The sequence below is a fragment of the Halichondria panicea genome, chromosome 16, assembly GCF_963675165.1.
Source record: "Halichondria panicea chromosome 16, odHalPani1.1, whole genome shotgun sequence".
Taxonomy (NCBI): Eukaryota; Metazoa; Porifera; class Demospongiae; order Suberitida; family Halichondriidae; genus Halichondria; species Halichondria panicea.
This window is the reverse complement of record NC_087392.1, coordinates 4,523,393-4,542,253: the sequence shown is the minus strand read 5'-3', so window position 1 is coordinate 4,542,253 and position 18,861 is coordinate 4,523,393. Positions and strand designations below refer to the sequence as shown.

The window sequence follows — 18,861 nt, the reverse complement described above, 5'->3', positions numbered from 1 at the left end:
AAATACATTAATTTGCAATCCACAAACCCAGACATTGACCTTACAATAAACACACCCACAACCACACCCACACACACCTTATAATGGCATGGGTACGGAGGTTGTGCAGCTCAAAAACGGACATTACACTCATATCTTCTCACATGAGGTTAGGAGCAGCATCTCTGTGACTAGACTCCTTTGGATGGCCCTCACCATGCAGTGTAGGTGTGGTCAGTGTAGTGGTGTCTCAGGAGTAGGGGATGGTTGGTGGCCTTGCGAAGGTCTACCATCACGTCCATCCTCTTGTTGACCTCATCACCTGTAGTGGAGAAGGGTGCTCAGTATGGGGGTACAAAGATGCACAGATACACACTTGTAATGAAAAGGTGAGCAACAACACATGATTTAAACAACGGCATTCATTGTTAACATACACAAGTCACTCATGAATAAACTTCAATGCCTATATAAACAAACGCCCCAAAAACAAAAATTATTACACTTTTCTAACTGAGCTTATAAACTGTACACCTGTAGTTTGCTAACAAGTCACTAGCTATGGCTGAGAGACAAGACCACCCTGAGCAAGAATACATATTCCGAAATGTTCAACTCTTCAAGAATGATACCCTTGGTACTGGCTCCTACGGGGCAGTATGTAAAGCCAAGTGTGACCAGCTACTCTGTGCTGCCAAGCTTCTCTATCCAGTGCTCTTCCAAATGATTGCTCCCAATCCTGGCAAAGAACATAGACACCCGTTTAAAAGATTCGAAACAGAGTGTGCATTTCTAAAACATATCAATCATCCCAACATTGTACAGTATATGGGGACCTATCACGATCCTGACACAAATGCACCAGTTCTTCTCATGGAGCTCATGGACGAGAGTCTGACACACTTCCTGGAGTCATCACCTGGAGACATTCCCTACCACATCCAAGTCAACCTTTCCTATGACATAGCTCAAGCACTTGCCTTTCTCCACTCCAATGGGATCATTCATCGCGACCTCTCCAGCAACAATGTTCTACTCATTGCAGGCAGTCGAGCTAAAGTCACCGATTTCGGAATGTCCAAATTCAGGGACATAAACATCACCCGACTAGCCACAATGACCACATGCCCGGGAACACCAGCCTTCATGTCTCCAGAGGCACTAAAGCAACCACCGATATACACAGATAAACTAGACAACTTCTCATTGGGTGTGCTTCTAGTTCAGACCACAACTCGACAGTTTCCAAATCCAACAGATCCATTTTACACTGTTCAAATTCCCGATCCACGAAGTCCAGGTCGCACAGTTGAAGCTAATTTACCGATTCCAGAACTGGAAAGACGGGAAGCCCACATAAGCCTGATTGAGCTCACCCACCCTCTACTGCCGATTGCTCGCCACTGCCTCAAAGACAGAGATGTTGAACGACCATCTTCCCAACAGCTTTGCCAAACACTGGATGCTCTCAAGAGGACACCACGATACCAGGAGAGCTCCAAAAAAAACCTGCACCAGATACTTAGAGAGAAAGATGAACAGTTACAAGCAAATCAACACCTTATCATAGAAAAAGATGAACAAATACAAATGAGAGAACAACAGCTGCAAGAAAATCGACAGCTTATAATGGAAAAAGACACACAAATACAAGCAAATCGAGAAACTGTAATGCAGAACAATGAACAGTTACATGCAAAAATCATTGAAAATGGTCAACTTACTACAACACTAGGCCAAGCAACACAAGAAAACCAAGCCCTTCAACATGAGGCTGAAGCCAGAGAAAGGCAGCTAAGGAGGCTCAACCAAGAGTTGCAATCAAATGAGGAGAATACTGCTGCCCTCCAACATGCTATCGATCAACGAAACAGAGAAGTGACTCAACTGAGACAAACGTTGGCAAGCAAGAACGAGGAAATTCGCGATCTATCGACTCGAATGCACCAAGTCGCACTGCAAAATGAGCAAGCTACACCAATGAAACCTGTTACAATAGAGTCACTACCTGAGCCACCTGTTAGTATGGATTATGGATCATCATCGGCCGTGATTGGAGACAAGGCATACTTTAGTCCATACGGAAGTAAAACTGTTTATGAGTTCAGCAACAATCAGTGGTACAAGTTACCACCTTGCCCTAATAGGCACTTCACTGTTGTCAGTGTTGATGACATGCTCACAACTGTGGGGGGGGGTCAGACACACAAGTCTATAGTAACAAACTCTACAGCTACATCAACAACAAATGGATCGAACACTTCCCTCCCATGCCAACTGGACGAAGGAGACCTGGAGCTGTGTACGCTAATAACATTGTATTCCCACAGCAGAAATCGCAACCCGAAAGAATCTTCCTTGGCTAACGAAAAATATAATAAGAGATATCAAAAAGAGAAACTATTACTACAGACTTGCCAGAAAATACAACGAACCCTCTGATTTTGCAACCTACAAACAGATCAGAAATAAGGTTGTGACCACTCTCAGACGGAGTAAACAAGATTTCTTTAGCACCCTCAAGCCTCAGTCAAAAAAATTTTGGACAGCTCTGAAATACCTGAGAAAATCAGATAGCTCTATCCCATGTCTTGTAGTAAATGGCTGCAAAATCGAACAGGATGAAGAAAAGGCCCAGGTCCTTAACAAACAGTTTTATGCAAATTTCAACCATTCACTTCCTCCTCTTGACCCAAATTCCTTTAAACAACCAACAAGAGACTTACCTGAGAACTTACGCTGCACAGAAGATGAAGTATTCAACCTGTTATCAAATCTAGACACCACAAAAGCAAATGGTCCTGATGGAATCTCCGCCAAAATGCTAAAGGCTACTGCTGAAACGATCACCCCAAGTATAACAATGCTTTTCAATATATCGATAAAAAACTGTGAACTGCCATACGACTGGAAATTGGCTCATGTCACTCCAATACCCAAATCAAACGACAAGTCTGATCCCTTAAACTATCGCCCTATATCGCTACTCTCCATCCTTGTAAAGCTCCTGGAAAAACATATGTATAGTAAAATCTTAGAACAGCTAAAAGATATATCTTTCCTCTCGAATAAACAATGGGGTTTCACTAAAGGAAAATCCACCACAGGTGCGCTGCTTACGGCAGTGCACAATTGGCACAAACTGCTTGAAGATGGTCAGAGTGTATGTGCAGTCTTTTTTGATTTCAAAAAAGCATTTGACAAGGTTCCTCACTCGATATTGATGAGTAAGCTAACCAATCTGAACCTAGATCCCCACCTGGTATCTTGGGTAGCAAGCTACCTCAGGAATAGATCACAATATGTCATAATAAATGGAAAGTCATCAAATATCTCGGAGGTTGTGTCAGGAGTTCCCCAGGGTTCGGTGCTGGGACCTCTTCTTTTCCTAATCTATATAAATGACATCGATCTACATCAAAATGAAGGAAGTCTCTTGCTCTATGCTGATGATCTTCTTCTTTACCATCCTATTCAATCTCCTGAAGATTATATAAAATTGCAAGGAGATATTGATCAACTCCAAGCATGGTCTGAAAGAAATGTACTCTTGTTTAACCAAAGCAAGTGTAAATACATGACTATATCAAGAAAATTCAGCCCACCACTTCCCAACATGTGTCTCAATATCAGTGGACGTCCCCTACTTAAAGTTGACCACTACAAGTACCTTGGCGTGTGGATCTCTCACGACCTCTCATGGTCAAAACACATAGAAGAAATGTGCAGAAATGCCTGCAAGCAGGTTGGTATAATTTACCGACAGTTCTATGGCCACTCGTCACTAGAATGTTTAAGACAACTCTACATCTCCCTTGTGAGATCAAAACTGGAATATGCTGCCCCTGTTTGGGATCCACACCAAAAAACAAATTCTCACAAAATAGAAAAAGTACAAAAGTTTGCCCTTAAAATCTGCACAAAACTTTGGAATATGGACTACGACTCCCTATTAGATACTGTGGACCTACCGTCCCTTTCTACAAGAAGATTGTACCTGAAGCTATCATACCTTTACCAGGTAATAAATGGTAACTTTAAATTCCCTGATCCACCACTGGAAAGAAGAGTATGCCCTCTCAATCTAAGAAGCACAAAAAATATACAGTTTGAAAGACCAATTTGCAGAACAAATGCATATGCGAACTCTTTTTTCCCAAAGGCAATATCTGTGTGGAATGAATTACCACTGGAGCTGCAGGAAAGTACATCGATTTTGTCATTTAAGAGAAATGTACTCTGTCACTTGCATTAGTATAATATTAGTCTTTATTTTTAATTTGTACTCGCTATTGTAAGTAATATATACAGGGCGCACATTAGGTTAGCGTAATATGCTACTAGTGTATCCATGCATTTTGCAGAATTATTATAAAAAAAAAAAAAAAAAAAAAAAAACACACTTGTAGTGGCCAGGGGATATTGTGATTCAAAAAAATTAAATACAATCGAGATATTACACACTGCTAACATGCAATGGTCTATTGTTAGCTCACTACCTGTGCCAACCACTCAATCATCATCAACGATCTGTGAAGACTATGTGTACATACACCCTCACACTAGAGATGCTCAAGAGAAGTATTCAGTGTACAAATGCTCATTAAGACAACTAAGTCAGTCCCAGCCCAGCTCAGCTATATGGGAGAAGATTACCCCTTTGCCAGTTCGCTATTCCACTCTTGTTACCGTCAGTGGCCACCTGCTGGCAGTGGGTGGGGAGGACTCCAATGGAGGATGGTTTTCCAATGGAAATAAGACTAAGGACATATATCAGTACAACGTGACATCATGGACTATCATTAGTCAAATTTCTAAACCTCGATATATATGCCACACTGCTGCTCTCCCTGGGAACAAACTGATGGTTGTCGGAGGAGATGATAAATGGAGAAAATGTGAAATACTTACTTTTGTATAGTGCCCCTAATTTGTTCTTTTTTATTTTGTATTATATGTAAAAGATTTAATGAAAGTTATTGGGGCGAGAGCGTAGCGAGCCCTAACGTAGTGACGACGGTAGAAAATTTCTCTGTATGTATGGTACGTCCGGCCTGATAGCCGGTTTTTACACACGCGGTCCTTACCAATTTCGTGTATTCCTCGTGTATTTTGCATAACTGAAGAAAAAGTTGCATAAAATGAATCCTGACAACGAACACAAACAAGAAAGACTTCGAATAAGGAGGGATCGAGAGAGACAAGCAAGAGCCCAAGAAACAGCTGAAGAGAAAGAAGTCAGGCTAGCCAAACGTAAACAACAAAGCCCTGTTCTTAAAACAGCTTTTCACAAACGTTTATGCTTATATCAGCACCTATATACAGTACTTTTGTTCCCAATGAGTTCAAACAGGGTCTAACAACATGCATCAAAACACCTGTACTGCTAACACGCTCGCCCCATGACACCTTGTGTCACCCTAGTCATAATAATTATGACAGCATAGAAGTAAATATGATGAGCATTAAATTTGTTGCTGTGTATGTGGGGGTACGCAGTTCCTATCAACCAGCTATATACGGTAGGTCAACTGAACGAGCAGTACACCCAGTAAATAACTACAGTAGACTCTCGTTAATCCGTTCACCCTTGGGACAGTGCAGCTTGGCCAGAATAGCGAGGTGGCTGTATGTCATAAAATAGCCGCGGCTATAAAAAAAACGACCTTACCTCGAATCTAATTTTGCGGTTCTGCCTCGAGGATAATGAAGGATATAATGAATCATTCTGCTTTCTATTTACTAATTTTATTTGCAAAACCACACCCAAAACGTCATATCCGGCCGTAATAAACTAAAATTACATTGAAAACCTTGTTTGGGGCAGCCAGCACTGGCCAGTATATGGAATAGCGAGTAGCAGCATTTCAGGGCAAGTTTTGTGCAGTAAACATCTAGCTAGCATTCCGTGCCAAACCAAATTGCCGGTATATCGAGGTGACCGTACTTCAGAGAGCCGGAATAGCGAGAGTCTACTGTATGTTAAGAGTTGCATATAACAGGCAACATCTGCTACACTATTAACTAACCACAATCTCCCAACACACAACATTCCCCTGTAGGCACTCACCATGTCCGTCCTGATTGACCCTGAGTGACCTCTCCACCACGCCTCTGTACAACGTCCACTGAGTCTCCGCCAGATGACAATGCTCCGTACTGGACACCTTGGCCGGGAGCTGACTCAGCATTTAAATGTGACTTGAGCCTCCGCAGTGTGAAGGGTGTCATGATCTGCATGGCTTGTCTCACTTGCTATACTGGTAGTAGGCACTCGACTCGTCCACTCTCTGTGGAATGGGTGTGTGTGTATGGGGGGGGGGGGGGGGGACAGTGTAGTAAGAACTGTGAATTGTACAAGGAAGTTCTAAAGATATGCATCTATCTATTTACGCTTTCAGAAGATTATAAAATCATACATTTGGACTATCCAAGTTCAAGTTAGATGGTAATTCAAAATAACTCAAGGGCAACCTCCAATCGAATCACTCACGGTATGGTATGAGATGATCTTGCTGTGTACACACAATCTGTAAGCCATAAGATAAATGCACGGTTAATGCGTAATTCACATTTCAAAGTGCGTGTTTGTATGTGATATGTGATAATAATTATATGTCACTTAAAATTTGTAGACTGCTTCGAAGTAACCGTTACACCAAAGAAATGACATGCAAGAAAGGAGAAAACATAAATCCATGCTAAAACGAACAATTCGCATGCACCATTATTTTCGTTATTTTTTGCTGATAGTAACTAGGTATATAGACTACGTAAGGCTCTATTCTTACGGCCAACAAAAGCTTCCTCGGCGGAGGCCAAACACTCAACTAATTTAGTTCAAACATAGCCTACCTTGTCTATACAAAGGTACTATCAGCTTAGTGATCTGAGCCGCTGTCTTCGAGAACAAGCGTTTGAAAATATCATGTGTTCGAAATCGGTGGTTACTCTAGTTGTTGTTACCTATATAGCTATATAGGAGCCTGTCTCTAGCTAATTTGTCTAGCCTGTCTATAGAATCGATATCCCTCCACACAAAGATAAGAACTCAACATCATTATATTGGTGTTGTAGCTGTGAGCTGGCTAGGCTATAGGCTATATAGGCTAGTTAAAGTCACTTTCAAACTCTTATGTCTAGTATAGCGATTCATCAGGTGAAAGAATAACATGAGTGGTAAAGCGTGTTTGGAAATTGTATGTCTGGTATGTTCGATGACATGATGTCTTTCGTCTGAAATATTTCCCCACACATCACATTGTATAAAAACTCCCTCATGTTATTCTTTCTGATGAATCGCTATACTAGCGATGAAAAGCTTAGACTTAATTGAGAATTTGACAGTGACTTTAATAATGAATGCACCGTGGGTGCTGATGCCTCGGTAGAGGTGCCAAAGCTACATAACATAAAGCTACTAATAGCTAGCTTTTATACACACATTGATTATAATTATCATGATGAATATTTTTAATTTTACTGCATGCAAAATCCAGGGAAACTCAAAGAGTGGGTAATAATCGACGTTGATTGAAGATCGATGCCAAAAGTTTAAGTCGACAAGTCAGCAGAGCCTTGCAGCTCTCTTCTCACTCTTGCAGCTACCAATAGCTATAGCGTTCTAGTGGAGAGCTAACTACTAAGTAGAGTAGCAACACTCGGTGAACACGTTTTGCTACGCACTCTTCTGAAAAGGCTGCAATGGCATTCCAAGTAGGCATAACTCGAGAACAAAGCTTAATTTTGCAAATCCACAAATACGAATCCAAGAAAACATGACTATAGAAGCCTATAGAAACTCTTACTTGCACCATAGATAGAAGTTTCCTTCTTCTATCTATGCTTGCACTTCATTGATCCTTGAGCAGCTGTAACAGTCTACACACACATACACACAACACTACCGTACCGTATAGCGGGTATATTTCGAGGGTATAAATTTTCGCGGATGGACCATTACAAAGGATTTCACGGATTTTATTTTCGTGGTCTGAGTTCCAGCCTTTTGGCGCATGCGCACATCAACATGCAGCTGTACCTCCACACCGTTAGCCTCAAATGCATAATACTGAACATGCCTATACTATTATAAATTTTCGTGGGTATAAATTTTCGCAGTACAGGCTCAATCCGCGAAAACCGCGAACATTTATACCCTCGAAATATACCCGCTATACGGTATACCTCGCTTGCGCATGTGCACCGAGGCATAACTAGCTATAGCCTACATTGTATAGCCAATATAGCCAGCTCACAGCTAAACATGCACCAATAGATAATTAAGAGCTCAACACGCTAGATCAGTATTTGCTTATGGTTACTAAGGAACGGCCACCACATGCAATGTAAGGCATTCCGTGGTACTGTAACTATAGTTACTAATGATGTCATATGGGTCATGAATATCTACTCTGCACATGACCCCTTCTATAGCTAGCCATGTTAAACTGTACACCTATAGTTTGCTAACAAGTCAATAGCTATGGCCGAGAGACAAGACCGTGAACAAGAGTACATATTTAGAAATGTTCAACTCTTCAAAAATGATACCCTTGGTACTGGCTCCTACGGGGCAGTGTGTAAAGCCAAGTGTGACCAGCTACTCTGTGCTGCCAAGCTACTCTATCCAGTGCTCTTCCAGATGACTGTTCCTGATCTTGGCAAAGAACATAGACACCCGTTTAGAAGATTCGAAACAGAGTGTGCATTTCTAAAACGTATCAACCATCCCAACATTGTACAGTACTTGGGGACCTATCGCGATCCGGACACAAATGCACCAGTTCTTCTCATGGAACTTATGGATGAGAGTTTGACACACTTCCTGGAGTCATTACCTGGAGACATTCCCTACCACATTCAAGTCAACCTCTCCTATGACATCGTTCAAGCACTTGCCTTTCTCCACTCCAATGGAATCATCCATCGCGACCTCTCCAGCAACAATGTTCTACTGATCGCAGGCACTCGAGCCAAAGTCACCGATTTTGGAATGTCTAAATTCAGGGACATAAACATCACCCGACAAGCCACAATGACCACATGCCCGGGAAAACCAGCCTTCATGTCTCCAGAGGCACTAAACCAACCACCAGTGTACACAGAGAAACTAGACAACTTCTCATTTGGTGTGCTTCTAGTTCAGACCACAACTCGACAGTTTCCAAATCCAACAGATCCATTTGATACTGTTCAACTTCCCGATCCACGAAATCCAGGGCGCACAGTTGAAGCTAGATTGCCGATTCCAGAACTAGAGAGAAGACAAGCTCACATGAGCCTGATTGAGCCCACCCATCCTCTACTACCAATTGCTCGGCACTGCCTCAAAGACAGAGATGTTGAACGACCATCTTCCCAACAGCTTTGCCAAACACTGGATGCTCTCAAGAGGACCCCACGGTACCAGGAAAGCTCCCAACAAGACCTGCTCCAGATGCTCAGAGAGAAAGATGAACAACTACAAGCAAATCGAGAGACAATAACACAAAACAATGAACATTTTCATACACAAGCTAATGAAATTCAAACCCTCCAGTATGACAAAGCAACCCTTCAACAGGAGGCTGAAGCCAGGGAGAGACAGCTGAGGAGACTCAACCAAGAGTTGCAATCAAATGAGGAGAACACTGCTGCCCTCCAAAAAGCCATCGATCAACGAGACAGAGAAGTGACTCAACTGAGAGAAACGTTGGCAAGCAAGAAAGAGGAATCTCATGATTTATCGACTCGAATGCACCAAGTTGCATTGCAATATGAGCAAGCTACACTGAAGAAACCTGTTACAATCGAGTCAGCACCTGTTAATATTGGGTCTGGATCATCTGCCGTGATTGGAGACAAGGCATACCTTAATAATAGAAGCACAACTGTTTATGAGTTCAGTAACAATCATTGGCATGAGTTACCAACTTACCATAACGAGTGCTTCACGATTGTCAATGTTGATGACATGCTCACAACTGTGGGGGGACGGTCAGACACACAATACTATACTAACAAACTCTACAGCTACATTAACAACAAATGGGTTGAACACTTCCCTCCCATGCCAACTAGACGATGGACACCTGGAGCTGTGTACGCTAACAACACGCTTGTAGTGGCTGGAGGATTTCGTGATTCAAAAATTTTAAATACAGTCGAAATATTAAACACTGCTAACATGCAATGGTCTATTGTTAGCTCATTACCTGTGCCAACCCGTCACCCATCAACAGCAATCTGTGGAGACTACGTGTATATACACCCACGAGCTATTCATGCTCAAGAGAAGTATTCAGTGTACAAATGCTCAGTAAGACAAATAACTCAGTCACAACCAAGCTCAGCTATATGGAAGAAGATTGCCCTTTTACCAGTTAGCTGGTCCACTCTTGTTACCATCAATGGCCACCTGCTGGCAGTGGGTGGGGAGCACTACTCTAATGGAGAATACACTAAGAACATATATCAGTACAACGAGACATCATGGATTATAAAAAATCAAATGTCAACACCTCGAGCAGCATGCGTCACTGCTGCCCTCCCTGGGAACAAACTGATGGTGGTGGGAGGAGACGATACAAGGAGAAAATGTGAAATAGCTACTTGTGTATAGCACATGCATGTACATGTATCAAATTTGTTCATTAAAATTAATTTGCATAATAATTATAGATTTATTCGTTATGTATTTGAATCAGCATGACAGCATGCAGAAGCAATGAAAAATAACTGTTTTTTGGATTGCACCATGCCAGTGTTGTTAATAATAATTATTATATATACCAGGTTTCATCCAGGATTTCAAGTTTGGGGGGAAGTTTTAAAATAAACTGCGCGTAAGCGCGAAAAAGTTGAGGTCACACCCACTTCAGTTAACCACACCCACTATATGTTTGTTGTTGGTGCCTATTAGCGATGTACTTCTGGCAATGTGCATTGACAGGCAACTCCATATTACTGTAACTTAATTGGTATGCTGGTTTGAAATTGTGGACCGTATCTATAGAACACTATAGAAACCATATGTATACTAATTATATACAAAAGCAATGGATAGATTTGTGGTAAGACTAGGTGATGACCAATCATCCTCTAGCAAAGCTAAACCGTGCTAGATAATGTTGGGTATAGTACGCCTCCGCCCCCTCTCTCTCTCTCTCTCTCTCTCTCCCTCTCCCTCTCTCTCCCTCCCTCTCTCTCCCCTCCCTCTCCCTCTCCCCCTCCCTCCCTCCCCCTCCCTCTCCCTCCCCCTCTCTCTCTCCCCCTCCCTCCCTCTCCTTCTCTCTCTCCCTCCCTCCCTCCCCTTCCCTCCCTCTCCCTCTCTCTCTCCCTCCCTCCCTCTCCTCTCTCTCCCCCTCTCTCTCCCTCCCTCCCTCCCTCCCTCTCTCTCTCCCTCCCTCTCCCTCTCCCTCTCCCTCCCTCCCTCCCTCTCCCTCTCCCTCTCTTTCTCTCTCCCCCTCCCTCCCCCTCTCTCTCTCCCTCCCTCCCTCTCCCTCTCTCTCCCTCCCCCTCTCCCTCTCTCTCCTCCTATTTCCCCTCTCTTTGGGGGGGAAAGCTGAGCATTCTGGGGGGGAAGCTTCCCCCCCCAACTAGATGAAACCCTGTGTACATACATTAGGGGTATATGCAGTTCCTAAACATGGCTTATTTGGCGATCCCTTAACCTAAACTCATCAAATCATCCCTTAACCTAAACTCATCAAATCATCCCAGCAGTACATCATTTAACGAGCAGTATACACTAATATGTGCATAGACAAGCAAGGTATAATGTGTGTGTGTGTGTGTGTGTTAAGCTGCTCACGATCAAATGAACTGCAAGTAAGAGCATCTATATACAGGCTTGATCTATTAATATATTTCCTTTGACTTCAATTTGTGGATTTAAAAAGTAATGCTTTGGCCTCGAGTTATGGAGGCCATTGCAGACTATTCAGACTTGTGCGTAGCAACATCTTTCGATATAACTTAGCTAGTAGGTAGCTCTGCACAAGAACGGTTAAAGTCTATTTGTGTTGAGTTTTCGGACCTGGAAGTTACGTGGTCAATTATGGTTGTGACAAGTCATATGCCAGGGATTACATAGAAAAAAATGTTCTTATCAGCTCTACGTACTAGTTAATGCACGGTTGCGAGTACTCTATGGATATTATTGGCCAAGCCGAAGTTCGAGAAGCTCATGTAGCTCGAGGCGAAGCCGAGTGCTACATGATACTTCGAGAACTTCCTGCCTCTTTTACAACTGATCCACAACACAAAGTATATATATACGGTGGAACCTATACCCTCCGGGCCAGTGGCGGATCCAGACAGGTTCCATGGGTTCCATGGAACGTACCCCCTTTCACACATGAACACACTGGAGATCAACTTACTATAGCTAGCAACTCAGCTTGAACGATCGTGATCTGTAGTACTATAGGCTGATGCTATGCAATTGATATGTGGGCAGCGCTCTCTAATGCACATGCTCACTGCTTAGGAAAAGTGATGATGACCTTTTCTTTAGTAAAATTAACTGTTTTGGAACCTCCCTCTCAACATTCCTGGATCCGCCACTGCTTCCAATAGAGGACAACCTCTCTAATTAAAGGACACTAGATCTAGATATATATATATATGACACGAATTGAAATTACTATGTATAAGTACACAAAAGCAACCCCCATGCACGAGCAGACCTTCTTGATTCCGGACAGAGGACAAGCTTCGTGCTCCCAACTGTGCAAAACTGCCTCTCATAACGAACAAAAAGGTAACCACACCTAGATCGTTTATTATGTTATTGCATAATTCATAGTTTGAGCATAATTTTTTTATTACACTTAAATAGCTAGAGAGCAGGATGATTATCCCCTAGAGATGGAACTGCAAAATTAGTCATTAGAATCAAGGTAAGGTCGGTTTTTAGCCGGGGCTATTTTCTGAAATGCGGTCACCTCGCTATTCCGGCCAAGCTGCACTTTTCCAAGGATGGCCGGATTAACGAAAGTCTACTGTATACAGACCATACATGCTGATGGCTATTTGAATGAACCTCCCACCAGAGGACAACCTCCGAAAAAAGGACAAAATTAAAGCTCTGCTCCCAAAGTGTCCTTTATTCAGAGGTTCCACTGTACTTGTATAGCCACAATCTCCAGACACACAACATTCCCCTGTAGACACTTACCATGTGGACCCTGATTGACCTCTCCACCACGTCTCTGTACAATCTCCACTTAGTCTCTGTCAGCAGGCAATGCTGGCTCGACACTTTGGCCAGGAGCTGGCTCAGCACTTGTGACCGTTGAGCCTCCAGATCTAGAGTGAAGGGCGTCATGATCTGCTTGGTCTGTCTCACTTACTCCTGGTAGTAGGCACCTGAGCGTTCCACTCTCTGTGGGATGTGTGTGTGTGTGTGTGTGGGGGGGGGGGGGGGCAGTGTAGTAAGAACTGTGAACTGTACAGAAAAACTAAAGTTTGTGACCTAAAAAACACACCATATGCATCTTATAAAGAGATTTTTATACTTTTAATTCTAGAACGTTCTAAAATTATACAGTCAATTGGACTACATTTTTGTCATTTAAAATGACTCAAGGGCAACCTCCACTCACCCTAGCTCTAGAGAAGGTCTTTCTGATTTGAGTAGAAAACAGTTTGAAAGGAATAACAAAACTGAGTAGAGACATTCCAGCAGGTTGTTCTGTAGTGGAGTCCCCGTGAGCAGGAGTATCCTCTTAGCTTGTAGCAGTAGAACCCAGACATCTATATATGGTTCCGGATAACTGCAGATAATTGAAAATAAACAATATCTTGATCCATGCGCACCCATTAATTTAGTGCACTTGGGCGTCTGAATGAATCATTCTGCGGCAGAAAATATACATGCCTGTGTCCATGGTAACAGCTGTTAATTACGCATGCGCATCAAGAGACACGCCCATTTTTAGAGAAAATTGCCAAGCCGGATAATCAAAGTTATACTGTTCTTTTTCATTTTACTGATATTTCCCGAGTGACTATTATACGTATAATTATGTGTGTGCATGCATTGTGCATGCACACATATTGAGCTACTAAAAACATAAAGTCTCTGTCGCGAGGATAATGAAGGATAAAGAATCATTTTATCTACCAAACCACACCCAAAACGTCATATTTGGCAACCATTTCCTGTATCATAAGAATGAGCCTGCAATGCACATGCATGCAGTCATGCACCTCCCATACAATGAACACACCCACACACCCACACACTTTGTACAGTGTACAGAGGTACAGCTCAAAATCAGACATTACACTCATATCCTCCTACACAAGGTTGCATGCAGCAGCATATATCTGTGACTGGTAATGCAGTGCATGGAGGGTGTCGTCAGTGTAGTGGTGTCTCAGGAGTAGAGGATGGTTGGTGGCCTTGCGAAACTCTACCAACATGTACGTCCATTTTCTTGTTGAGCTCATCACCGGTAGTGGAGAAGGGGTACAAAGACCCACAATGAACAGATACACATAGTCTCGCGGGCCATACTCCACAATCTGATACTACATATGGTGACTATTGCCAGGTTTTCGTGTCGCAGTGGAATGTATCCTGTCAATTAACCACAATGTTACCATACTCTACAGCGACTGAAAGTATCTCAAGTGGAAGAAGCTATCATGTGAACATAGACTCAGTATCAAGACAATAGATGATTCATACTCAACAATTGTAGATCTAGATCTGTAGAGCTGCAAAATAATACAAGAAAATGTTGTCTATTGCATGCATTGATTTCTGCTTCCATATCACATTATCTCATGTTCAGTATTAAACTCTGGAGAAGAGGTCTTGCCATGGCTATTTCTGCTTGGAATAAATGAAACCATAGTTTTGCCAACTTTTGGGCTCCCTAATCTTTCTTTTCATTCTTGACTGCAGCTATCCATCAGCTACATATTCAAGAAAGCAATACAATGATAGTCTTGATCCTTTAGAGTGCCTGATTGTACAAACCAACAGACTCAGATCAGTACAGTGTAGCTTGGTGAACAATTTTAAACCACACCCCTTTTGAATGCTTGCGGTACATTTTTGCATTTTTGTGTGGAAATTCTTGAAATGCCATCGTTCCGAAATTCCAGAACTGTACACAAAAACCTGGCAATAGTCACCATACGTAGTATCAGATTGTGGAGTATGGCCCGCGAGACTAAGATACACACACAATGAAAAGGTGGACAACAAAACATGCATGATTATAATTAAGCTACTGTAACCATGGTACAAGAAAATACAAATCACTCATGAATAAACCTAACATTCAAAAAGCTCACAAAAGCCACAACCTCTTTTCTAGCTAGCTTAAACCGTACACCTATAGTTTGCTAATAACTCAATAGCTATATGGCTGAGAGACAAGACAGTGAACAAGAGTACATATTTAGAAATGTTCAACTGTTCAAGAATGATACACTTGGTACTGGCTCCTATGGGGCAGTGTGTAAAGCCAAGTGTGACCAGCTACTCTGTGCTGCCAAGCTACTCTATCCAGTGCTTTTTCAAATGGCTGTTCCTGATCCTGGCAAAGAACATAGACACCCGTTTAGAAGATTTGAAACAGAGTGTGCATTTCTGAAACGTATCAACCACCCCAACATTGTACAGTACTTGGGGACCTATCGCGATCCCGACACAAATGCACCAGTTCTTCTTATGGAGCTCATGGACGAGAGTCTGACACACTTCCTAGAGTCATCACCTGGAGACATTCCCTACCACATCCAAGTCAACCTCTCCTATGACATAACTCAAGCACTTGCCTTTCTCCACTCCAATGGGATCATCCACCGCGACCTCTCCAGCAACAATGTCCTACTCATTGCAGGCACTCGAGCCAAACTCACCGATTTTGGAATGTCCAAATTCATGGACATAAACACCACCCGACTAGCCACAATGACCACATGCCCGGGAACACCAGCCTTCATGTCACCCGAGGCACTAAACGAGCCACCAGTGTACACAGAGAAACTAGACACCTTCTCATTTGGTGTGCTTCTAGTTCAGACTATAACTCGAAAATTTCCAAAACCAACAGATCGATTTGACACTGTTCAACTTCCTGATCCAAGAAGTCCATCTCGCACAGTTGAAGCTAAATTGCCAATTTCAGAACTGATAAGACGGGAAGCCCACATGAGCCTGATTGAGCCCACCCACCCTCTACTGCTGATTGCTCATCACTGCCTCGAAGACAGAGATGTTGAACGGCCATCTTCCCAACAGCTTTGCCAAACACTGGATGCTCTCAAGAGGACACCACAATACCAGGAAAGCTCCCAAAAAGACCTAGACCAGATGCTCAGAGAGAAAGATGAACAACTACTAAGAAAACAACAAATTATAACAGAAAATCAAGAGCAAATACAATTGAGCGAACAAAATATAACAGAAAAAAACGAACAACTGCAAGAAAGTCAACAGCTTATAACGGAAAAAGAGACACAGCTACATTCAAATCAAGAGACAATAACACAAAACAACGAACACTTACACACCAAGGATATTGAAAACCAAACTTTTCGACAGGACAAAGCAACCCTTCAACATGAGGCTGAAGCCAGGGAGAGACAGCTGAGGAGACTCAACCAGGAGTTGCAATCCAGTGAGGAGAACATTACTGCCCTCCAACAATCCATTGATCAACGAGACAGAGAAGTGACTGACCTGAGACAAACGTTGGCAAGCAAGAACGACAAAATTCACTATTTATCGACTCGAATGCATCAAGTTGCACTGCAAGAAGAACAAGCTACAATAATGAAACCTGTTACAATAGAGTCACTACCTGATGCACCTGATACTATGGGGCATGGATCATCAGCTGTGATTGGAGACAAGGCATACTTTAATTCATACGGAAGTAAAACTGTTTATGAGTTCAGCAACAATCAATGGCACAAGTTACCACGATGCCCTAATAAGAACTTCACTATTGTCAGTGTTGATGACATGCTCACAACTGTGGGGGGATATTCAGACACACCAGGCTATAGTAACAAACTCTACAGCTATATTAACAACAAATGGGTCGAACACTTCCCTCCCATGCCAACTAGACGGTGGGGACCTGGAGCTGTGTGCGCTAACAACACACTTGTAGTGACTGGAGGATATTGCGATTCAAAACATACAGTCGAGATATTAAACACTGCTCTCATGCGATGGTCTATTGCTGCCTCACTACCTGTGCGAACCGATGACCTATCAACAACGATCTGTGGAGACTATGTGTACATACACCCACGAGCTGAGAAGAAGTATTCAGTGTACAAATGCTCATTAAGACAACTAACTCAGTCGCAGCTAAGCTCAGCTATATGGGAGAAGATTGCCCCTTTACCAGTTAGTGACTCCTCTCTCGTTACCATCAATGGCCACCTGCTGGCGGTGGGTGGGAGGGACTCCAATAGAGATAAGACTAAGGACATACATCAGTATAGCGAGACATCATTGACTGTCATTAGTCAAATGTCAATACCTCGATCATCATGCCACACTGTTGCCCTCCCTGGGAACAAACTGATGGTGGTGGGTGGATATGGTGCACCGACAAAATGTGAAATAGTTACTTTTGTATAGTTACTGTACTGTACCTCGTAACTTGTTTTTTGTGTGTTTTATTATGCTTAAAAAAATTATTATATAAAAGATCTAGAGTTGATCGTAAGTTATCAGACAGCATAGAAGCACACAACAAGTAACAAATTTGGTGATGAAAAGTAATAATTATTGCGAGAATAGGACATTTGTTAATATACCCAAGATTCTAACTTAGATTAGCCAGATCGTCAGTTATACGGTAGGTTAATTACTTCACAAAATGAGCAGTATACTTACTCAGTGCAATAATTATGTTAAGAGTTGCATGATAACATAGCAGGTCAATTGACAACCATCTGCTCCAATATTGAGGACAACACAATGTTTAAGGGACTGTGAACGGAAGCAATCTCTGCATGAAACCACACCCACTGCCTCTCTTACGACTAACCCACAACACAAACTAGCCACAATCTCCCAACACACAACATTTCCCTGCAGGCACTCACCATGTCGACCTTGATTGACCCTGAGTGACCTCTCCACCACGCCCCTGTACAACGTCCACTGAGTATCCGTCAGTTGACATTGCTCCGTACTGGACACCTTGGCCGGGAGCTGACTCAGCACTTGTAACTCCGCAGTGTGAAGGGTGTCATGATCTGCTTGGCCTGTCTCACTTGCTCCTTGTAATATAGGCACTCGACTCGTCCCTTCTGTGGAACATGTGTGTGTGTAGGGGGGGGGGGGGGGGGGCAAGGTGTAGCAATAACTGTGAACTGTATACAGGGGAATAGATTATGTTGTGTGTGTGTGGGGTGGGGGGGGTATGTAAAGTGGATGGAAAAACAGCAGTGTGCATGTGGAGTTGTCCCAATGGAATTTAATTATCAGCACATTCATTTAGACATTAGTGGGTGTGGTTTTAAGATATGAGTGGGTGGATTATAACACTTCACAAATATAGGCACTGAGAAAACTCCTCATGCACACTGTTACCAAACCCTTATTTCCGTAAAGGGGCGTGGCTTTTGCAAGAATAGGGAGAGTGATGTGACGTTTGGAGGTTATGATTTTGTGCACACACTTTACTCGGTTTAAACATTTAGGGGGTACTACTACTCAACTACCCCACATCACACATGGAGTTTTGTTCAATACTTATGAAAAGGCTGCAATGGAATTCCATGCAAGTAAGCAAAACTAGAGAACTAAGCATTATTGTGCAAATCCACGAATCAAATCCAAGAAACATGAAGCCTATTCATACCTTCTTCTCCATTCACTGTCCATCGGCTCAATGAGGCCATTAATTAGTA

General features: G+C 42.7%; 2 protein-coding genes, 1 long non-coding RNA gene and 1 pseudogene across 6 annotated transcripts in view; 3 read left to right on the top strand and 1 right to left on the bottom strand.

Annotated features, from left to right (window-relative positions):
- Nucleotides 1-18,861, bottom strand: part of LOC135350503 (uncharacterized) — a 74,539-nt gene that overhangs the window by 11,720 nt on the left and 43,958 nt on the right. For 3 of the 4 annotated variants that reach the window (XR_010399170.1, XR_010399167.1, XR_010399168.1), the window contains 6 exons: nucleotides 18,052-18,258; nucleotides 13,569-13,739; nucleotides 13,142-13,348; nucleotides 6,473-6,509; nucleotides 6,050-6,269; nucleotides 78-301 (listed from right to left, as the gene is read on the bottom strand). This is a non-coding gene — a long non-coding RNA (uncharacterized LOC135350503). Of the gene's footprint in view, nucleotides 1-77; nucleotides 302-6,049; nucleotides 6,270-6,472; nucleotides 6,510-12,650; nucleotides 12,735-13,141; nucleotides 13,349-13,568; nucleotides 13,740-18,051; nucleotides 18,259-18,861 lie in introns of all 4 variants that reach the window. The other variant, XR_010399169.1, reaches the window with a different exon arrangement.
- On the top strand, nucleotides 458-5,451 carry LOC135349776 (probable serine/threonine-protein kinase kinX; annotated as a pseudogene).
- LOC135350482 (probable serine/threonine-protein kinase kinX) lies at nucleotides 8,381-10,753 on the top strand. The gene has a single exon (XM_064549287.1). It carries the CDS (start codon nucleotides 8,465-8,467, stop codon nucleotides 10,580-10,582), a length of 2,118 nt encoding a protein of 705 aa, XP_064405357.1. The 5' UTR covers nucleotides 8,381-8,464; the 3' UTR covers nucleotides 10,583-10,753.
- Nucleotides 15,236-17,640, top strand: LOC135350476 (probable serine/threonine-protein kinase kinY). Its single transcript, XM_064549281.1, has one exon. It carries the CDS (start codon nucleotides 15,344-15,346, stop codon nucleotides 17,579-17,581), a length of 2,238 nt encoding a protein of 745 aa, XP_064405351.1. The 5' UTR covers nucleotides 15,236-15,343; the 3' UTR covers nucleotides 17,582-17,640.

What these genes read in the sequence shown, in the direction of transcription:
- LOC135350476 (XM_064549281.1), top strand. Translation starts at nt 15,344, where the DNA reads ATGGCTGAGAGACAAGACAGTGAACAAGAGTACATATTTAGAAATGTT.
- LOC135350482 (XM_064549287.1), top strand. Translation starts at nt 8,465, where the DNA reads ATGGCCGAGAGACAAGACCGTGAACAAGAGTACATATTTAGAAATGTT.